This window comes from Ixodes scapularis, unplaced genomic scaffold (assembly GCF_016920785.2).
Source record: "Ixodes scapularis isolate PalLabHiFi unplaced genomic scaffold, ASM1692078v2 PGA_scaffold3__209_contigs__length_174095766, whole genome shotgun sequence".
Lineage (NCBI taxonomy): Eukaryota > Metazoa > Arthropoda > Arachnida > Ixodida > Ixodidae > Ixodes > Ixodes scapularis.
Genome location: NW_024609868.1, coordinates 63,721,154 through 63,744,454, shown reverse-complemented (window position 1 = coordinate 63,744,454; position 23,301 = coordinate 63,721,154). Strand labels below are relative to the sequence as shown.

The 23,301-nt window shown below is 46.0% G+C and overlaps 1 protein-coding gene across 3 annotated transcripts; it reads right to left on the bottom strand.

Moving 5' to 3' along the window:
- Nucleotides 1–68: 68 nt before the first annotated feature.
- On the bottom strand, nt 69–23,257 carry LOC8040543 (G protein-regulated inducer of neurite outgrowth 1). 3 transcript variants are annotated; one of them, XM_029976708.4, is made up of 10 exons: nt 22,998–23,228; nt 22,875–22,932; nt 10,979–11,499; nt 10,804–10,909; nt 9,248–9,278; nt 8,357–8,471; nt 1,130–1,208; nt 1,013–1,060; nt 278–339; nt 69–214 (listed from the first exon to the last, which is right to left on the bottom strand). In XM_029976708.4, exons 1-10 carry the CDS (start codon nt 23,060–23,062, stop codon nt 154–156), a joined length of 1,146 nt encoding a protein of 381 aa, XP_029832568.3. In that variant the 5' UTR covers nt 23,063–23,228; the 3' UTR covers nt 69–153. The 3 variants fall into 3 exon arrangements, with proteins under 3 accessions (XP_029832568.3, XP_040075646.2, XP_040360219.2); XM_040219712.3 differs by having other exon boundaries at nt 10,804–10,912; nt 10,982–11,499; XM_040504285.2 differs by having other exon boundaries at nt 10,804–11,499; nt 22,998–23,257.
- Nucleotides 23,258–23,301: the final 44 nt, after the last annotated feature.

Here is a 23,301-nt window from a genome sequence, read left to right as displayed (position 1 = left end):
TTAATTTCCCGCGGCTGAACATGTATTCAATTCGCCAGAGCAGTAAAAAAACAGTCGAACACTGCAGGTAACTGACAAGTCTTTATTAAGGCGTCAAAATAAATAATAAAAAAAAAGGAATATTAATGGCAGATGTCTGCAGAGACTAGACCTCTAGAGTTCGCCAAGCCCCAAGCTGTAGGGATCAACATCGAGGTTGTGCTCTGCTACGTAACTGAAAAAAAAAACAAGATCGGATGAGACCTTCTTCCTTCAATTGAGCAGGCCTCGAACTCACTCAGCAATGTCGTCTTCAATAGCCTTGCGAGCTTTGCGGAGTCTCACCAACTTTCGCTTTTCCTGGTGAAGAAACATTTAAAAAAAAGAAATAACAATGAGTGAGTTGAGGTTTGGAACAAAATAGGCAGACAATTTTGTCACTGTCTGCTTTGGCAGCCGATGCCCTCCAATCTGTGGTGTACAGAACGCCGTTTCTTTTAGAAGGAACCGGGGTAATGGCATCATTACATTTTACATCTAGTTATTGTATATTTATAATGTACCCGCTGCAGTTCTACGCATTCATGGTAGAACGAATGCTTAATGGAAGAAGGGAATAGGATCGTTTTTGATACCAGTGGCACCCGGGACACCACCCCGGGTGCTGCTGGCCCTAGTGATGCCACTGCCCCCTGTACAAACAGCATTAGTGTAGCTTTCACTGCTTTTTATTTAAAGAAATCTGTCAAGCCTAAGAAAAAACACCCTTCTATGTATTGTGAAAAAAAAAGAAAAAAAAATATTTACCGTAGAATATCGCGTGTCCACCCATTCCACATTAAGCGCCCATTCCCAAATTTGTAAGATCTGAGGAAATATGTGCAGTACATTTATATGCAAAATTGATGACCCGACAAGCGCCCAACCCCCCTACCCTCGCAATTATTTCTGACTTGGGAGTGGGCACCTGCCCGGTATTTTACGGTATATGAAATGGTAAGGGAAGCTCCTTTAGTGGGGGACTGCATCTTACCTTGTGTATCTCTACTACGGCCGCACGATATCCCCGAATGTCATCGAGCTGAGTAAGAAAGAGGAAGAGGACACAGTAAGTCATGTGCAATTGTTACATCAAACTACACCCACTTACGTATTTGATTATGTCGCCTTCTGCACGGGCCTGGAAGCTGCGCAGGACTTCCTTTGCGGCTTCAGATTTTGCCTGTGCACTGTAACAAAGAGAATGAATATGAGTAGTACCTAAGGTATGCAGAAAAAATATAGCACTCCTGCATCAATCTACAGTAAAGTCACAGAGATAGCTGCGAAAAGTCACGGCAAATTCGTTGGGTATCGGTGTCGAACAAAAGCGTTTGGAACAAAATACTAGACATCGGAGCATGTTGTTCCGAACACCTTTGTTTCCAGTTTGATCCGAAGTGCGTGAAAGCGTGTCTCGTGGCGAGAGCTTTTGGCATTGACAGTACTACAATGGCATCTTGTTATCGGCTATTTTTATTTTTCCAGAGAACGTGTGCAGTGGGAATCGGATACATAAAATTCCCCAAGTTTGAAGCGGCTTGTTCACTCTGTGGCGTAGCTCAGTGGTAATGTCTCTGCTTCGCACGTGGCAGACCCAGGTTCGATTCCCGTGGGCAGCGGCGGGCGGGCAATCTTTTAAGAATTTCTCAACAGCGACGGAGGACGCCCGACATCGCCAACTACAACATTAGCTACTACATCATCATCATCGATTGTCATTTCCATTTGTGGGAAGAGCCCGTAACAGCTGCCGCTGTAAGAGAGTGGATGCTAATGATAGTAAAAACACAGAATGAACAGTAACAACTGAAACCATATGAAGTAGTGTGTATGCAACCAGCAAATACCGAAACTGCCTGTGGAGAAGCTAGTTTTTGTTCTCTCTTGCACAAAAGAATAACTGCTGCATTTTCCGGAATATGGTCAGAAGACTATATACGTGTTTGAAAGTTGATATGGTGTGCTGCATGGACTATATAAAGATGATTTTTCCAAAATCGCTCTTTACCAGTGCGATTGCCACCCAGTGCGTTTGCCGAGATTACGTCGTTTCACCCCGGGCATGAGTCAACAAGAAAAGCTAAGACTGTCAGTGTACTGCTCTCAATCTCAATGCCTCCACGGCAGTGTTGAGAGGTACTTTAAGTACATTATACTTAAAGTACTACTTCAAGTAGGTTTTGGAAACTTGTACTTTATTTGAAGTACATCCTCCGAGTATGTATACTTGTACTTTACTTAACATATTTTTTTCTGGTACTTTCTGAGGAAAGTACAATTCCTAGACTTCAAAGTACAATCGTAAAATTTGGTTTTGCTCAATTTGTATCACAAAATGATGCTTTGTCAACTCTGAAGCGAAACTGGGAGGGATATTCTACTCTTACCAGAAACGTGAGCAGACGACGCATCACTCCATTTGTTCTGGTAGCGGCTTTCCCATAGCTTTCTGAACTCTCGCTACTTCTCGGTCGGTCAGCGCAAGCGAGGAGGTTTAAAATATTAGGAAAGCGAAATTAATCATAATGTAGCACCTGAGACTGTGGTGCGAAACAATTAAATTTTCAAGTTGAAGAAAAAGACAACAAAGGAAAACGTCACAATGTTTTGAGACATTCTCTTTTGTTTTTTCCTTCTATTTAAAAGTTCATGAATTTTTTTGCACTCCAATCTCAGGTGTCACATTATGATTAATTATCACCAGTGCGCTTGCACACTCACTGTTTTTTGCATTAAGGAGAGAACACTCCTTTATGAGAGGATTGCTTGCGGAAGCTACAGGGCTAACGTTATGCTCTCTCCTATTACATTTAGCCCCCTCGAGTGTAACATTCCAGTGCAAGGGGCGCCAAATTCAGAAGAAGGACTTCTGAATTTGGCTCCATTCCTGAAAATAACTACTCTGTGGCCACTTGACTTTATAAAATATTCGCCGCTGTTTTTGAAAATTGGCCATGCACCCCTGATTATCTCTGGGCCCTGGGCAATGCATACCAGTTAAAAAATCACTATATAGGGGAATGAAAGGGCATCATGAAAGACTGTGGCGCTCCCTGAAACACTTTACTTTGTAAGTACCGTATACATTCAAATATAAGTCAACTTTTTTTTTTTTTTTTTTTTCGGAAATGTTGTCAAAAATTAAGGGTTGACCTAGAATTGTGATTAAAGAATTTAGACCTACATTCGGGATCAAATTTTGCGACCCTACTGGGGGCATTAAGCCGTCGAGTCACCAAGTCGGCTTCACCGTGGAGCCGCGCCGCTTCTTGTTCCAAAAAGCTTTTGGTGCACGAAAAAAACCGAAACGGCAGCAGCTGAGCCTGCGGGGCTCTCGTGCACATCCCTCGGGCGTTGAGTTTCGCCATGGCGCCTATAGCATTCCCCTTGCTCGGCAAGGGGGAAGGGGAGGGAGAGGAACGCTAAGCGCCATGCACTTTGACCTCCATCCCTCTCCCTTGAAAAAGTGCAAAAAAAAACAACAAAAAAACAAACAAATGGAGGTTACTTTTGTTTGTTGTTTGCGGCGGCTTGCGGCGTTGCCAGCGTTACTCGCGTCTTTGTATTTGGTCTTTCGTCGTTTTGCCCGTCTCCACCTTCTTTCGTTTCTTCTTGTCGTCATTTTACAACGGTATCAGTGAGGTATTGTTGCGAATTTGAAAGGATGTCAGCCAAGCCGACAAAGTTTCGGACGACAATGACATGTCTAGAAGTTCTTACGATGATTAAGCTTTTGGCATCGCCCTGTGATTTAGCTGAGAGCTGTAATTTCGGATACTTTTGGCTTAAGGCTTGGATTGGGGTCTGCGGCTTCCCTATCTGTTACTAAATCTAGTATCTCCAACAGGATCTAGCCTAGTGTCATGCCTTCAATCCAATCCAAGGCTTGGACTGGATTTGTCGGCTGTTCTCTTTGCAGCTGGTAGCACGGTCTATATCGGGTGAGCAGAGCCGGCGCTCCGCTCTAAGCAGAATTTATTGCCTACTTTTCTGCCCCCAAGTCCTCAAGTTTTTGCTCAGGGCACTTGATGGCGTTTCCGGCTCATTTTCCCCGACTGGACTCGTCTTTTGACAATATCGCTGACAATTCCACGATTTTTCCCGGTAATTAAAATTTCCCTGACGATTCCCTGTTTTCCCGGTCGCTAGACACCCTGCTGATTGGCTCCGCTTTGTAAAACTTGCCTGCTGCGCAGCATGCGGTGTGATAGATCAGCTGTATATCATATGGTTGCAGCCCTAGCTCGCTCTCAAACATCCTAGGACGAATATTCCAGATAATGAGGGTAATAGATCGCAGCCTTGCCGACTCAATCGGAGACTCCAGCACTCTCGCGCAAGTCCGCTGTCACGCCGACACTTGCCGCTACATTCCTTCTCCTGTTTCTGGCACAAGTTCGCCAAATGAGCCTTTATTTTCAGTTTTATGCTAGTCTATCCTCTTTTATGTGTAACAATATAGCCCCATAAAGGCAATCTTTCCAATGCTCCCGGGTGTTTCTGTCAAATAACCAGAGTTTTCAGGGCTCTCTCCGATTGCCTTGGCAAAAATTCTCCGATCCAATTGTAAGAGGTCGAGAGACCTAAAATCATCACTACACTTTGTTTCACTTTACAAAGAAATGCAGCATACGCTGCAAAGCACCTTAGCCAATCCACTAGTGCAAATGCATCACATGATACTTGCACAGCACTGAATTATCTTCGATGGCTCATGGTGTCCTCTGCAGCCTATTGTGAGGTGAAGCGGAATATGGTAGCAAACAAGGGGCTCCAAGCTGGACGCTCGGCAAGAAAGTCGCGAAGACCGCTGTGATTGACCTGCACACTGGCCAATTGCAGGGGTCAGAAATTGTGCAGACCGCACAGTCTCTGGTTTTAAACTTCATGACAGATTTTCTTGCCGAGAGCAAAATTTTAGCGGCCCAGGCCTTGGTGAGGTGGCCAGGGTTATTTGCGCATGTCTGCACGGAAAAGCACACTGGAGGGGAACATACTTTTGCATGATAGCCAGAGATCCCCCCGGTCTTATCAGCTCGAGTTCCTAGAATTTTGCATACTCACTACAACCGCCTGACGACTGCCTGCACAACCTAGACCCAGCAGATCCCTGTAATGCTCAAAGAACTACCCTATGGGTTTTAGGCTACACCTCCATACTGGTCGTCGCACCCAGCATACTAGCCTTAGAAGTAGGGTTCCGTGTTATTGGAGTTTACTTCCTTTTAATTTCAGAGGGTGTTTTTCGGAGTTTGTTTTTCGCTGAAAATTTGGGGTTTGCCGGAGTTGTCTAGAATCAAAATTCTCCAAAGTTTTGAGTAATATAGTACACACTAAATTCATAAGAGCTCGTGTATCGAATGGTGTCTTGCAGCTGCACAAGAAACTGAGGTAGAGGAGGAGAGGAAAGCAAGGGGGGGGGGGGGGGACGTCAGAGGACCGAGCTCTGATTGGAATGATTAGTGGGTAGACCTAAAGCCAGCTAAATGTCTCCACTGCACTTGTCAAACGCGTTTGAATGAGAGAGCCAAATGCCACACACCGGCATTCCGCATTCTAACACTTTCGATAAGAGTAGTGAAGACAAAAGCTGCCTTTGTTTCCACTGCACTCATCGAAAGCGTTAGAACGTGGAATGCTGGCATCTGGCTCTCGCATTCGAAAGCGTTCGACGAATGCAAAGGAGTTGTCGTCGCAAATATTTCAGAAACAGCCAATTCTCGGCAAACCTCTGTCGTGATAAGTGTGAAATCTAGGCTTAATGTTTCTTATTTTTATACCTTTAAATTCTATGTCCGATTTTTGACCATTGATTGTTTCAGAGCAGAATCCAGTCCCATGTATTAGTCGATTACAACGCCCCTAGCAATGGTTTGTTTGGAGCAGTGACGTCACACTACTTTGGAGCAGTGATGTTTCCAGAGTATTGAATTCGATAGCGTCCGCTGTGCCTGTTCTATTTTTAGCTTTAATCGGCCATTTTGGCACCAAAACATGTACGGTAGAAGGGGTTTCGGGGATGCCAACCTCTCGTCTCCTAAGCGAACGTGCCGCAAATTACCACCGAAGTTAGTATGCGCCCAGGTCGGGACGCACTACCTGAAATCACCGGTGAGACATGGATGCATGAAAACAATATTAATTGTGCCAAAAAAAACCTCACAAACTAAAATTTGATGAAAACATCATGCTCCAGTTATTTTGCACTAATCTATGATAAAAGTTTCTATAAAAAGAGCCTTTTCCGTTTGTTTTTACGAAATTACATGCTTTCAAAGTGCTCATGGACCACAGTAAAAAAGAAGAACAAAAAGATTGAGCCGCCATCTTGGTGCCATCGAGCCTGGGAGTTTTGGTCCTGTGGGAACATTCAGCAACTCCCCTAAAAGGACACATGCAAAGGAAAAAACATTTTTTTTTAAACAGGCTAGATGGAAAAAGAATATTATAAAACAAATTTACAACGAAGAAAAAAAAATTTAGTTATATTCACGGCGCAAAAAAAATTTTTAGTTGGCGCCGCGGGAGCCGTTGCTGGTCACGTGGTAGGCCCGCGCGCCGCCGCGCTGGGTCGCCGCCGCAGCAAAGTCATGCCGCCTCCACACGCCGAGCGTTGCGAGACGCAGCTTCAACGCGTTTCTCCACACCGCCGTCGCCGCCTCTGCACAAGTTCGTCTGCTTCGGGGCGCCACCACCGTCATCGCACAGGTCTATCACGTCTGCTAGCGCTTTTTCAGGAGTTTCCTTTGGGCTCTAAAAGTTACTTATTAATCATAGTTTCTTTGTTATACTTCAAACAAAGATGAATAAGTTACTTTTAGAGGCCATAGGAAGCTTCCGAAAGAGCGCAAGCACCACGTGATAAATAAGGGCCAATTTTCCGCGGCGCCTGCGGGCGCCAACTACAGATTTATATAGTGCCGTAATTATAGCTCTAAAATTTCTTTTCTTTGTTGTAAAATTGTCTTATGAGATCCTTCTTCCATCTAAGCTGTTTAAAAAAAATCTTTTTTTCCTTTGCATGTGTCCTTTCAGGCCACCAACCCCGTGCTCTCATGCAATTTGTTTGAAAATACCATCACTTTTGCTTTTTATTTGGCAATCGTGACCTCGAAATTCAGTTATTTTTAATAAATCAGAATTGACGAAAATTTTACCTGCGAGTGCTTTTCAGATTTTTTTTAGATTTATCCCAAAATGCGGGTCCCCACTTATAAGTCTAGTTCCGCATTTAAAGTAAATGGGCCACAATCCGAAAAGCATTTTCCGGTAAAGATATCGTGGACTTAGATTTATCCAAAGAATTCCGAGTTTGGGAACCCGCCACGAATTTTTCAACTGGCGATGGAAATGCCGACCACGTAATAGAATGTTTCCAAGGTGATTTTCTTATAACTCAAAGCCCCATTAATTTGAATTCTACACGCCACAAATAAAGCTATGGAAAACTTGAGGTTGCGGTAAGAATAGACTCCGAAAATGCGGAACTAGCACATGGAAAAGCACGAGTGTGATGCCCTTGATAAGATAGGCAAAAATAAAACATTGCCCAGAACAATGAATTGCCACCATACTCCGTTTCACCTTCAGTCCGAGCGCAGTGGACGCCACGAGCCATCCCAGCCGATCCAGCGCCGGGAGAAAGGCGCGTGACCTGCCGGTGGGGCGGGGCGACACAGGGAGCTCAAGGTCGCATGACACTCCCTCAACGCCGCATTGGCTGGGATGGCTCCTAGCGTCCGCTGTGCTCGGACGGAAGGTGAAACGGAGTATAGACAGTTCTCCTTTCCTGGCACGCTATTACGTGGTGCGATTAGAACACTCTTCCCGCACACTCTCCCCATACATCCCATTTAATCAACGCAAAACCGCCTCAATTTGCACTGCAGCGTGGCCTATGGGGCCTTCGTATTCTCCAACAGGAATGCTCAAGTTATTTACAACAATAATCACAACCTCAACCATAAAATACAAAAAAAAAAGTTCAATTATGCAAATGTATTTTTTTTCCAGTAAGTTTCTGTGAAGCGCACACCCTCTCTCCCCAGCCTTGCTTCCCGCTGTCTCTATTCTTGGAGAGAACCGTCCCTTCATGAACAACACTGTTGGCACCCACTTTCCGCACATTTCATAGATTTGGCATTGACAGCATGGGGCATAAAAAGCAACGAAAACCGATACGAAGGCACAATGCCAATGTGTTTTGCCGAGCGGAGTCCTGCTGGGCAGCCCCTTAATTTGTAGTTGGAGGACAAACAGCCACGCGACGCTCATTGTGCGAAAAAGGTGTATTGTAAACCTCGTCACGACGAGCCAAACTGGCAAGACCACCCACATTTTGTCGGCAAAGGTGTCCCGCAGGATTGTGAGGCCCAGGCCAAGACCCGAGTCGTTAATGACGACGTCCGTCCTGGCTTCGCCTTCCTGGGATTCGCTCTCAGCTGCTGAATCTGCACGGAAATAGTTGCATTTCAGCTCACTCATAACTGGACTGCAGGCCTTTCCGGCAAGCGAGTTCACCTGCTGTTTGCGCCGAAACATCGAAGGTAGGAAACTCTCGACGGACACACAATTTTCTCAGACGTCTAGATATATGCGCTAAAATAATGGCACGCTGCTAATGAGGCTCGCTGTCTACTTTCCTACAGAGTACGGGTACCGTAGATAGTTCCAGTGATCTACGAATAACGATGGTTGGTTGCATGATCTCACGAATGACGTGCAAGGACATTCTGTGCATCATCATTTGTTTCATAGGCAAAGGTGATTGGCTAGCAAAGCTATGCCTGGACTGGGTCAATGCCTGGCTTTGCAACATTTGGGCTAAAACAAAGGGGTTGGGCCAAAGAGTTGTGTTCAGTCAATGAGCGCACGAAAATAAAACTTGATTACAGGAAGGCTCAAGGCAGATTTCCTTCATAGCCGTGCACCCACCTCCAACTATTTTTGTCAATGAAGCAGGAAAAAAGGCAATTATAGAATGATCTGTAGTCGATTGCACTAGGCCACTGGAGTCAAAAAAAGAAATGCAATACTATTGCTGTTTACATACAGAGAAGATAAAAAAAAAAAAAAATTGAGGGGTGAATCTTACATGCTTGAACATAATTTTTCACGCTCAATTCCTGCTAAACAAGAAAAAAACAACAACACCCCAGTCTAAAAGCATGCATAGACAACTTCAGACACTTTAGGAGAAAAGTGTAGACTCGTTTAGTGGTAGTACCTTTCTCGACAGCACCCGCAGCCCCATTTCCCTGAAATGAGGAAAGCATTATTTCAGCAACAAAATAATTTCAAAGCAGTTGGAGCAAAAGAAATGTAATGAAACTAAACTGGAGGAAGCATAACAAATTGAGCATTGGGGTTTATGTGACAAGTCAACAAACAATCTACTACACCTTCCAGAAACAATTCTTTCCTAGACTGCCAGATTCTACCTACTTCAACCGGAAACATCCTGCAGAATGATTCCAAATATGCAAGTGGTTCTAGCCCAAAAACGACGAGCATTCAAAATGTTTGCACGCAAATAAAACCCCAAAAGCCCCAACAGTCTCGTTTTTCTGTAACCAGATCAGCGTTGACAGCAAAAGATTTCTGTAAGAACTGGTAGCTCCAAAAGAAGCAACGTGATTGCAAGTGCGGTGGAAGCACACGTAGCAAGCTGTCACCCCTAAAGTCCCTTGATAAAACTCGCGCTTACAAGTACGCCTACCACTGTCGTGGAAATGCGCAAGACATGTGCCACGAGCGGGTGCTCCGCCGCCATTTGCTTCCAAGGGCCGCTCGAGACACGGGTCTCATGCACCGACGCATCTGACGCTACTTGAAAGACAAACGAAAATGCATCAAGGGACTTTAGTCACCCTAAGTGGCAAAACTGATTAGCAAACAGGGAAAATCGGCGCCAAGTCGACATTAAGCTGGACTTCGTTTCACTTTAAGCGCGTGGGTAGCAGAAGCCACAAAAGCAAACTTCAGGCATTTTCGGCGTCCTAGCAAAGCAAGCACACCCGTGCGGTGTAAGCATGGTTCGGGCAAGGTGCTCGTAACGGGTCTTTGACCAGTGCCTTTGCCCTGTCTTAAAAAGTGGTTCCTCCATTTCTGCACGGCGACGTCGCTGAAGTGTCACGCTGTTGCCAGCCACGATCCCGGTGCAGCGGTGGTAGATCTGGCAAACGCCCGCTTTGCTGCAGTCCCCCTCCGGCTTGCATGGAGGTAGGAAGCTTCTGGAGGCAACATGACACCACCAAAGGTGAAGCCAGAAGTGTGGAGGGACACGCCTACGACGACGACCAAAATCAAGAGATGCTATTGGACGAAAAGGGGGGCTGACTTGGCGCCAACAGCCGTCACCCTCGGGGCTATAGTCGTTGTTGGGGGAGTGCCCTTCATACTTCTGGCTTCACCTCAGGTGGCGTCACGTCGCCTACAGAAGCCTCCTACGTCCAAGCTTGCTTGACAGACCACGGAAGCTTCGGCAGCCAGGAGTCGAGACTCCGCGACAACAGTGACATTCGAGTTTGATCAGTTTCGGGACTCCTAGCACCACGTCCTAGTACCACGACAGCGGACAACAAGACACGCCGGCTTCTACGACATCGTCCGTTGCCACTTTGGGACAACTTGTAATGCGTGGGTGGGAGGGGACGTTAAACACACCGGTCTGAAGACTCATTCCAGGTGCCACGGCTCAGGGCAACGTGCCCGCACGCGACGCTTCGGCTCGAAAACAAACTACGAAAGAGCATGCCGTTCTCAATTGTAAAAAGCCAATACCTGGTCAGCTTCCCCTCCGGCCGGAATGGGCTCCTCGGGCTGGTCTTCTCTCAGAGCCGGGGAGTGGGATCCATGACTCCGGGACGACCCTGCCTGCAAGTCTCTACGGTGCCTCATGGGAACAAACGCAGAAAACAACGGGAAGACGTTGTTTTCCGAGAAAACGTCTTCTTCCCGGAAAAAGACCTTGCGGGGAGACCGAAGTGTGGCCCCTCTTGAAATGCCAGGAACGGTGCCTGGTAGGGGAGTGCTTGACATGAGCGCCGCCTGCCTCGCGGCAGCGGGACCTGACTTGCCCGCGGGTGGAGATATGGGCGAGGGCAACTCTAACGTGAGCTGCCTCCTCTTTGATGGCCGACTCCCTTCCCAGGACCCCTTTGGATCGGTACCACCGTCGGAACGACTCGCTCGGCTACGAGGCGAGCGGATCTTGGGAATTTTGGAAGCCGCCGAAGATGGACTTTTCTCGAGCGATGCGGTGTGATGAGAGCCGGCGGCTGAAGCAGCTGCGGCTGCGAGCTCCTCGGGAGACGCTTCATCATCTCGACTGCTGACAGCGGGACGCAAACCCATTTGAGAGGCGTCGGCAGGCGAAGAGACTGGGCTCGCTTTTCTCGAGCTGGCAAACGTCAGGGACCTCTTTGATGTGGATCTGTTGGCCCTGTGCAGCGTACCTGGTGGTGGCTCTGCATCTTCCTACACATGGGGAGAGAAGCGTTGCATCAGATGCACAAGACTGCTAAGAGTATGAAGAGGGAAAAATAGTCACCAAGAAAGCCCACCTATAATCACTGCACTGACAGAACGAGAGTGACCTCATGCCCAGCCTACAGCGTGTGCATATTCCCTTCCGTTGTGCTTTAGCGATTTGTGCTATCGGCAAGGCAAGTATTAACAGAATGCAGACGCGTTCAGCCAGCTTCCTCTGCCAGACAGAAAGGACGAACCGGCACCACCAGGTGATGTAATCTTGCTAGAAGCCATGGAGAGTCCACCCCTCACAGCTCAACAATAGCAAGTCTCACTTGAGATAGCCCGGTTCTGTTGCAATTGCGCAAGGGACTGCAAGACGGCACAATGGCCAAGTAGACAGAAGACGAGTTCACGCCGTACAAGCGTCAGAAACTTGAGTTGGCAACACAAAATGGTTGCGTAACTTGAGGAGTATGTGTTATACTACAAGCAGTGCGCAAGCAAGCCTTGAAGACGCTGCACGTAAACCATCCAAGCATGGTGGCAATGAAAAGCACTTCCTAAAGTTTTTTCCGGTTGCGGATGAAATAAATCAGGGGTGGAACTCATGAAATTTACTTGGGAGCAGCCACGGGAGCAGCTAAAAAAGCTGTTTTGTAGCAGGTTGGGAGCAGCTAAAACTATGTTCTGAAGCAGGCTAAGAGCAGCTCAGATCAGTTTTCATTGCACTTCAGCTTGTGTCTTAGACAAGCACGGGAGCCATTTCAATTGTGCTTAGCAGTACAGATGAGCATGAGTGGTTAAGGACCTAGGTAGATGGGATAACAATGTAACAGATGCGAAAACTTGAAACTTTGTAAGCCTTAATGAGAATAAAAAAAAAACGTATCTCCACGTGGTGAATGATGTTGATTGGGGCAAAGCTCTGGTGGTGCTTGTCTGCGTAGCCGCTGAGCCGCAGCAAGCCGAGCCTTTTGTTCGTTTTCATCCATGTCACGCTGCCATCAAATGCTCAAATGCGTATATAACCACGTTCCATACCACACCTTCTCTTTCTGACATGGATGAAAACGAACAAAAAGGCTCGGCATGCTGCGGCTCACCGTCTACGCAGACAAGCACCACCAGAGCTTCGCCCCAATCAACATCATTCACCCCGTGGAGATGCGGTTGTTTTGTTTTTTTGCCCTACACAAGCACGGGAGCACGTGCTCACGTGCTCGCGAGCACTTGAGCGCGTGAGCTCACGAGCAGGAGCACGTGCACCCGACGGCGGGCGGACATACGGACATGGCTAGCCCCTAAGGAGCTTCGCCCCTAAAAGCAAGTACCCTATGTTTCTGAAGATAGCGTCCCTGATATTTTCTGAGTGGCTTTCAGATGCAAACCGGCACTGCTTATCGCACAGCCCACACGTGCTCGACATAGTAATTTTATGTGCGAACCACGTGACGTGCGGAAGCAACGGACGTGCAGTTGCACGGAGGAACAGGGCAACAAATTTTGAGTTTATCCTATTGTGCAACTCGATATCAAAGCACCAGACTACGATTATTAAGTTATCGTATTTTAAGCGATAAGCAGGAGCAAGGTTAAAGTATGCCGAGCAAATCAACCGCTCGCGTAAGAGCTGCTGGCCGGCAAGGTTTCGGATCAAACCGCGTTTCAGTTCTATCATATCAGGATTTATTGTGCGAGAATGCGGTTCCAACTTCTAACGATGAAGTACTAAAAGGAATATTTTGTTCATTTTCTTTCAACTGGATGACGTCCGGATCCTGTGCCACAGAGCCTCAGGCAATCTGACGCTTAACGACTCGACCTCACCTCGGCCGACTTGCTTGACCGCTTATGGTTGAAGAATAACAATCCAGTCGCAGCTGGTGTAGCGCTTAGAATCAGAGTTTTTTCGCGTGCTTCCGACTTGAGATACACAGGGAGAATAAACAGAACGAAGGATTACAAGGCCGACCAAGCTAAACACGCTCATTGTTAGCAATCGACTTGATGGAAACCGAAACCAAAGCAAAATACAATTTTTTTGGCGCACGCTTTGCGATTTGATGCATAATGGCGCAAGGTATTGGCTGTGGCGCAGTTTTTGCAACAAGGCGCAGGATGGTGCAAACAAATGCGTCCGGTGCAAAATGGCGCAAATGGCGCAGCCGTTCCACTCCTGTAAATGCACTTACCCGGAGTATGTAAAAGTCCCTTGGAGTGCGATTCGCGTAATGAGTGTCGATGAAATGTTAGTGTCAAGAAAAAGTTGTCCACGAAAACATGTTTTGTTTGCACAACAATTTGTTGGCAGTACTAATAAGAAACATGAAGCCCGAATACACCTTTTCTAACACCATGGTTCCGAAGGTTCCGACATGAAAACATGTTTGCATTCCATAGATTCATGAACAACCACGAGGGCTAGGTTGGACATTTACAGGTACATCTTAAAAAAACACCGAAGGGACTTATCGGCATCTGATCGGCGGAGGCAAAAGTGGTGCAAAGCTATCGATAGTAAAAAAACTATCAATAGTCGACTATAGAAAAACTATCGATAGTCGAATATCAGAAAATTATCGTTAATCAACAATCAGAAAACTATCAAAGGCCGACTATCGTAAACCTATCGATAGTACTGTCAACAGTTTACTATCAATAGTTTTGCGACACTAGTAGTTTGCGTCGCTCCCTCTTCTCTTTTTTTCGCTTTATTTTTTCAAATAGGACACCAGCTAGCCCAAGCACTTACCATCCCAACTTTGGTTCAGCTTTTAGTGATGATGAAGACGGGAGTTTGGGCGAAGTGAGGAGGAAGAGAGGTGAGCGGCGGTTCGGCAACTGTGTTCGCTCTGCTAATGCAAAACTATCAATAGTACTATCAATAGTATCGATAGTCGCCAGAAATCTGACTGTCGATGGTAAAGAACTATAGATAGTACTATGGATAGTCGACTATCCGAAAACTACCAATAGTACTATTGATAGTCCACTATCGATAGTTCTGCAACACTATTGACAGTTCTGTGACACTATCGATAGTCAATTTATCAATAGTTTTGCATCACTAGAAGGCAATCCTCCACCAATCAGACACCAATAGGTCACTTCCGTGACCTGTCATGACATAGGTGTAAATGTCCAACCTAGGTGCGATGACACGCTTCCAAGCGAGGCTCGTGCAATTGCTGGTGGTGTGCATGCGCGTTCTCTGCCTGAACGCCTCGAACCAGCGATATTCGAAAAAGGTGGACTTTATCAAGGGGCTTTAAGCTATAGACCGACACGCGGGCTTGACGTCACGGAGCTGCGGCGCCGCTGCGATCGCGCTTCGGCGCTGCGATCGCGCCGAAGCTGGGTGGTGTGGGCAAAAGCGCGCCCGTTTTGCATAGGCGTAATAGCATTTCAGTATGCCGTGAAGCTGTGTAGCCGTTAATTGCACCGAAAGGTACAGAAACATTAGTGGAGTGAGTTTCCACAATTGTCCGGCGAACTCTGAAAGGTACAGAAGGTGCGTAATATTCGTGTATCGAAGAGAACGGTCGCCTTGCACGAATGACTGTTTGTGCGGCAAGCAGTTTCTTGAAGGCAAGTGCGGCTTCCATTTCAATCTCCGTTTCGAGGCTTGCTGATGTTCAGGGAAACCGTAGTCTGATCAAGACCACCCGGATTTTGTTCCCACGGTGTTCGCGCACAAAGCACCGGCCAAGCACTCGTCGGAGGCTCGCTACGCCCGTGCTACCAAGCAGAAGGGGATCGGCGACAGAACAGCAGTGTTCCAGGCGTTACAGAAAAAAATAACGAAATATGTTACTCGTTACTTGCAAATAAAAGGTAAGTGTAACCGAGCTACGTTACCTAAAAATAAAAGGAATGCATTAGCGCTACCGATAAAAAGTAATGCACATTACTTCTGCGTGACTTTTTAAATTACTGTTTTAACGATACAGCTATGCATAAGCTCATATATCAAGAAATATTATACTCATGCAAAAACGGAACATAATTACTTTGTCCTTTTTACGGTCTCGCCTAAATACTCACGAGAAAAAACGCAAAGAAAAACGCAGAAAACTTAGAAATTTACATGGCCTGACGCCTAAAAACACAAAAACAATTTAAGTGTAATTTTTTTAAGACTTGGGAAGTAGTAACAAGTAACGTAACTACATTACTTGAAATGGTAATGTAAGTACGCTACCCGCTACTGTGTCGAAAAAGTAATAAGTAGCTATACGTTACTGAAAAAAGTAATGCGTCCCTGGCAACGCTGTTACTTCTTTTGTGTTACCGCGAAGATTGCAGAACGGACAAAGCGTTACTGCTTGTCATGCCTTGTGGTCATGAGGGTAGGAAAAACATCATATCATGACTTGAAGACGCTGTGCATATTTAATCAATTAATAAATACACTTCCGCGGACCCACAGTCTGCTGATCCTGCCGGCAGTGCGGAAACCGACTCACCTCGAGAGACTTGACGTCTGCACTGAGTCAGCCGTGAACTGGCTTGGCAAAAAAAACTAACTAAACGACGACGTGAGTCGTCGACTTCGGTGGCAGCAACTTCACGTCGGAAGTCCAGCACACCTTGTTTGCGGCGAACGGATCCTCGAAGGCAACGCCGTCCACGCAGTTTGTTTCGATACTGCTGCCATTCAGGCTCGGGTAGCGAGCTCAAACAGTCGGGCGTAGCATACGACATACGTTGTCAGGAAATACAACTCACAAATAAACCTAGAAGCGTCCTTACAACGTCAAAAACAAGTGCACGTCACACGATGCAATGACGGAAACACGGAGAGCCGGGCCGCTTTTGCCCACATAGCTCCCACGCATGCGCGGCCTTCCGGCCGTGTTGGTAAGCAGAGCCACTCCGCGCGTCGGTCTATATATGCCTCGCACACCATCATATGGCCCTGTACCATGCTCCTGTGCTCATACTACATTTCACAGCATACATTTGGCACCATCGAATTTGTTCTCGCCAATGCTTGCCGAGAAGAACAAGTTTGATGGTGCGAAATGTATGCTGCAGAGGCTACGGGCACAGCAGCGTGGTACGGGGCAATGGCAGTTGATGTGACATCAATGCAAGCCATTTCCAGGGTGACTCCCCAAAAAATTTCACAGCAAGAATATACTATGCATCGCCGAATGCCGATTCTCCACTCAAAGGTAGCGCTAGAGGTCCAAACCAGAAGCCAAAGTTTCAGCCCGAAGCTACATCGTATTCAAAAGTTGCGATATTCTTATAATTTTAATGAGAAATTGGCAACTGACAGAGCTCTCGAATAGAAGGAGCTTTATGGCACCAGAAGCCACAAATGGGTAAAAATGGGCCCCATTTTCACATTGAAATTTTCAGAAAATCACTTTTGAATAAGACATCTGTTCACGCTGAAACTTTGCCATCCGGTTTGGACCTCTAGCACTCACTATATTTGGGCGGAGAATGAGCGTTCAGCGATGTATAGTTTATTTTTGTGGTGGAAAAAAACTTCTTTTTCAGGCACACTCTGTATATGATATGCAAACCATTCCATGTCAAAAAGAAAGGCTTTGAGATGACGACGAACTGAAGAACACTCTGTTTAGCCTCGAGAGGGAACTGCCTTGCTCTTGTGTATTGGCTACCACAAGAGGAAGGGCACAAAATGGCAAGGAGAAGAGAAGACAGCTCTGTCCTGTCCCTTCCTACTTTGTGTTGCACTAGAACGTCGCACAGCTGAGTGGAACTCTGCAGCGTGACGTGCCTGGGTTTCTAAATGTGAGGCCCAAGCTGCACATTCAGAAATGAATGAGCCTATTTTGCTGGCAGCCAGCAGAGTAGTCCAAGCGGAAAAATGCCGGCAATTTCCTCCCACTTGCCGACTGCAACCACACGACTAATACTGCAGGCATATTTTTGGGGGGGATAGTGTGCCAACAGCAGGCATTATACATACCCCAATAGGGACTTTTAGCAAACTGTTACCGCGTACCAGAGCATTTGAAGCATGCTTGTAAATGTGCGCCTGGATGATGCTGTGACCGCGAGGTGTGCACTTAAAAGCAAAGGCTCCTTTTTTCTCAAGCAGCAGCAGACTGGAACGACCTTCCCCACCACGTCGCCGCCATCACATGTCCATCCGTATTCATGAAGACTGTCGTCAACCACCTTCCGACATGAATGTCTGTTAAAAATGCTTTTATGTGTAACCCCACCCCTTATGTAAATAACCCTATTGGGGTCTTTAAGGTAATAAAATGAAAAATGAAATGAAAGTACAGTACACAGAACACTAACGGTTTGCTAAACGTCCCCCGATGATACATGTGCGACGAAATCTCTAGAGCGTACAAATCTAGTAACAAGTGTCAATGAAACGCTTCTGTCGACAAAACGTGCGTCTATCACTGGGGCACGTGTTAACCTACGCGGCCCACCCTTCAAGCCTCTTCACAGCGACAGCGACAGTAGCTCATTAGAAAAATGTTAACACACCTGGCACCTGGCCCACCCGTACTATGAAGTTCAAATGAAATGCGAACAGCGGAGCGCGTGGCCGTCGGTACATGCTGCGCCTCCTGGTGGCCTCTTGAAACTGATAAAACTGCGGATTGGAGAGTAGGGCGCTCCGAAGGTCTGCATCCACCTCCGATATGTTTAAACCTTGCACAGAACAACCCAAGCTTTGACGCTGCGCCGGTGGTGCACTGGGAGTTCCTTCAGAGATACTTTGGTTGGCTCAGCAGAAGCCATGAAAGGAAGCTCGTAGCTGTCTGGGCCAACTTGCATTTGTACATAGCTGAATTTCACTAGCTGTACAGAGGGATCGTGACGCTCGACTGGCCACCCCAGGCAGCAGACATGAACGTTATAGAAAACGTCTGGCCGGGGGTTGCTATGAAGAAAGCCCTCTCCCACTGGCTTCTGCAGAGAGGATCGGTGGACGTCTTGTGGTCGAGGCAGAGTGGGAGCGGCTGCGAGCTTTGAACTTGGTATCCCGCCTGATGGAAGGTCTACCTCGTCAAATGCTGCGTTGTAGACGCTGAAGGCATCTTCACAAAGTATTCATTGGTTCCTCACCAAGACGAGCTAGTGAAACACAACAACGAAAGCAAGCCTGCCCAGACAGGGCGTCAGCCTCGGGCAGCGCCTTTGCGCTGCCCGAGGCGTCAGCCTTTGCCGGTTGCAGCATTCGTGCTCCCTTGTTGTTCAATATTTCTGTCTGCACAAATGCTCCCTGGCAATAAACATGTAGTTTCTCATCCACGCTGTTTCACTATTTAGCAGGAGCCATGCACTCTAAATACTTCACGAGGATGTCGGCATGGTTCTGATAACTGACATCAATCAAGCTCCACAGGTTTTCCGTGCACGAACGAACCGGTTTAACTTCTATTTCACACTTCTGACACACTGGGTGATAATTTAATGAGTGATTTAATGGCTGCCTACAAAATGTCAATGACGAAGTTATTGAATTTCTTTAAAATATTTGGTGAATACGGGAGCCGACAGACCTGCATTTTGGCAATCCCAGATCCACACACGAGACGCAAGAACTAAACGGGACACAAGGCGAGGGCTGGGAGCTGATACATACAAGTTTTCCAGGTAATTGACTTCCCTTAGGCGTCAGCAGCCGTCCTGGTTCCTGTTATTCTGTTTCGAAATTCGCACAGTTTCTGCTATACAGTTCACAACAAAACAACAATGCATATTAAGGAAAACCAAAATCTGTACAAGTAAGGTGGGAGCATGACGCTACAATAATGTTCCACGGACGCACGCACAAGCACCCTGCTCCTGCTGCGAGCAGCGTGCGCTTGCGGCGCGCTCTTTCTTCTTTTCTTGAAATCAGGGAAGGGAGAGGCAAATTCAGAAGACCGTACGATGAGGAGCGCGCAACGTTGGCGAAGTGGCTGTATCGGTGGCTTTCCTGCACGTCACTCAAATTTTGCTTTTCACGTGATCGGATCTTGACAAATAGCAGCGCGGTGGCACGAGGAAAACAGATGCGCAACTCTGGTTCCCGTAGGAAGCCTATGCAGAAACTATGACGGCCTTGCGCTCTGCTGTTCAGGTTTCCTTTGAACCCGAGAGTACACTGCGGTGGCCTCGCTCACGGCACGGACCAAGGTCAACTGATTGCTGCCAGCCAACGATAGGACGCTGGCGGCGATATTTCTTCTAAGTTCTTGTGCCGGCAACATATCCACTCTCCTCTAGGGATGTCGCAAGCCACCCTAGGTTTGAGTTCGAAAGGTTTCGATATTTTCGAACCGAACTGAGGTCCGAATTTGAAAGATTTTGATATTTTCTAACCGTATACCGAGGTTCGAAATCGAAAGGGTCGCAACTTTCGAACACCACGAAGTTTCGAATTAGAAAAGTTCGAAGCTTTCACGGTTTCTAAAAGTTTGGGTTCGAATATTTCAAATACTTTTTTTACTTGAGGTTCGAGAAATTCAAAAACTTCGAATTTTCGGGGATCTAAAGTTTGAGAAATTCAAACGTTTAGAATTTTTATAGACAAAGTTAGAAAAATTTGAAGATTTCAAATTTTTTTTGTACATAACGTTAAAAAAGTTAAAAGGTTTCGATTCTCTTTTTGGGCTAAATTTTAAAAGTTCCTTTCAAGTCTAAATTCGCAAAATTAGATGTCCGGTTTTCATGTTCCTCCACAGTTTCAGTTTCAAATAACGTTTCCACACCTCACCAATTTTCACAAAATCAGGTTTAGAAAAGTTCCGGTGTGATATTCAGACTGCGCGAAGTTGGTCAGGCAATTAAATGAGACGACGAGTGTCTCGGATATGCTTGAATATTTGCCAGTGCAGAGTGACCATAGATCAGTAATTGTGACCACCAGCCCAGGGGGTCTTTAACGTGCATCACACAGCAGTGATCACATGAATGCACTGCTTTACGATACTCATCCAGTTCGAAACGGCCAGGGGCGGGCAGGGGATTGAGGCTCAGAAAAGCCTTGAAGCAATCTGGCAAACTGCCTCCCCACCCCCTTGCACGCTGGTAGTAATCCGATCAAACGCTGCTCGAGTGACGCTAGCATATAACTGTGCCATTGGTAAAAGAACTAAACATAGCAAAAAATGCAATGGTGAAAAGCTGTAGAGAAAAAAAAAACTATCAAAAACCCGCCGGAAATGTTGTATTCTTGCATATTCAGAGGCTCAGAACTTCGAAACAAGTTTCTCCTCCTAAAATGTACACAGGTTAAAAGAAACACGTCCCAGGAACGTACCGTAAAATACCGGGAAAGCGTCCACTCAAAATTGAGAGATTATCGCAGAAAAATGGGGGATGGGCGCTTGTCCAGTCATCAATTTTACAAATAAATGTACTGAGCATATTTTCTCAGATCTTACAAATGTGGGCATGGGTGCTTAGTGAGGCATGGGCGGAGGCGCAATATTCTATGGAAAAGCGAGAAAAAAAAAAAAAAAACAATTAAAAATGGCTTTTGTTTTTTAACGACGAGCTGAACTTGAACAATATCTGAAATCTTTCTCCATGAGTTAATTTATTCCTCAACAATAAAAAACATTATATTGTATTCTGAAGATGGCAATGATATGTACTGTCTGTGATGTTAATTTAAATGCAATACCTAAAACAAATTAGGCAAAAAAAATGACCAAGTTTAGGGCATAATTGCCTGTAGATACATGCTTGGGCATTTCTTTGAAACTCATCCTGAATAGCAATAATCATATCTTAAGATGACACTTACCTAGGCTATACATTAATCATTCTTAAAAAGTTTAACATCTCTATCATAAATAGCTTCGGCTATTGCGCGCTTCAAATATGGCACAAAGGCAATCGTCAAAAATCCGTCGTCCTTCCTCGCTCCTTCAGGAATTAATTTTTTTAAAACTAAGCATACCAGAACATTGAAATAAACGGCATTGTCTTTCGCAAGGAATGCAACACCACATATAAAAATTCGAAAAAAAAATTATGAATGTACCTCACTGATTGAATCCAAATAAAACCGCTTGCCGGTTTTTCGAGGTTTGACAAACTACAACTGCTTACCCAAAAATCTGAAGTTCGTCGAACTTTTGACTTTTTAGGAATCGAAAGTTCGCATATTTTCGAATTCTCTAGCTAAATAAGTTTGAAAATCATCAAATATTTTAGTCTATCAGGTTCGAAAGTTAACAAGCATCGCATTTTGCAGCGTAATAAGTTTGAATGTTCAAAAAGAATCAAATTTTTTAGCGTAATAAGTTCGAAGAACATTGCATTTCAGAAAGAGTAAAGTACAAAATTTCGAAAAGCGTCAAACTTCTCAGTTTAACAAGTTAGAAAATTCGACTTCTGTCAAATTTTCGATATAGCAATTTCGAAAAATCGAAACCTTTCGAACCACTTGAATCAATCATCGAAACTTCATTTGAAAAAAGTTTGCGGCCTCCCTACTCCTTTCAGAAATCCACACGTCTATGTTCATGAAGGTCAACATGCGTCTGCAAGCGTCAACACGAGTCTGCACCACCTCCTTGGTCTGCACGCCCACAGACGTCCTCTCCGTGCTGTGCCATTGCTACCCTTTTAGACTGGTCGTAACTAAAGACCCTCTATCCTGGGAAAAGTGGCGCCATTCATTGTTGTGGAAATGCTTGAGACATGTGCGGTGCCGTGCGCAAGTTCTGGGAAGAACATGGCATCTGAAATCTAGCTCAGTGCTGCGCTGTGCCGCCATGATCTTCCCAAGGACTGCACCTTGCACGTGCCTCGTGCATCAATGCACCTTGCACTACTTTTGAAACATGAAGGGGCTTTAGTCGTAACGGCAGGTGGACAAACCTACTGCCGCGGCAGTATTTCGCTTACCAAGCCATAGTAAGTTACAGGTTAAGAAGGTAGCGGCAAATGCCCCTCAAAGGGAATCGTATATGGCCTCCGCCACCTCCGCATCCAATAGCGTCCCATCGTTTCCGTCAAGTCACAGCCAACGCGCGAGGAGGGTCTTGCCTTTTTGTACATATATGCTTTATTGACTTTGACTTAGCATTGTGGAAGCCACGAGAGGGAGATTAGAGTTTTCCCCCTCCGATGGAAACAAATACGACTTTCGGGGATTAGGTTCCCCCTCCCATGCATACAACGGCTGCTTTCAGGGGCTCGGTTCCCCCTCCGATGATTACAAAGGTCGCTTTCTTAAAAAGTGGGATCGAAGACAAGTTGGAATCCATTGAAGCGGAACAGGGAGCGTTTCCAGTGAACTCTTCTTTCGACTGCGGAAGGATTTGAAACGGGCGCATCACGCTTGTGGGAGGAGCTTCTCCTACCTTCTTGACTTGTAACGTTCAAAACTAGAAAAAAAAAAAAAAAAAGAGGAAAAAACGGTGCACACTTACAGTGTTTCTTGGCATTGGCAAAGAAAGTCTGAAAGGACGTACAGTAGTCTTTCTCATCCTGAAATAAAAATGTGTTAATACCCCTTGGTGTTTATGTTCAAATCTTTCCGTCGGTTTACTCACGCCAGCCTTTGAGATGTGGTGCCCGTTCGCGTGGGAATAAAGTTATAAACCTCCTTGTCCGACATTTCGTCTAACTTGTCTGTTGCCACAAAACTGACTAAATCACAACCACTAAAAAGAGAGCAAAACAATATTAATTTGAATCACACGCAGACCAATGTCGCCCCAACAGCCGAATGTCCGCTCGCGCGTTCGCGCGTTTGTTTGCGTAGCCTATTTACGTTTTACGCCCCTCACCAAATTCAGAACGCAGCCAACGCAGCAACAAATTGAGAATATCTGAAGTTAGTTAAATAAAAACACT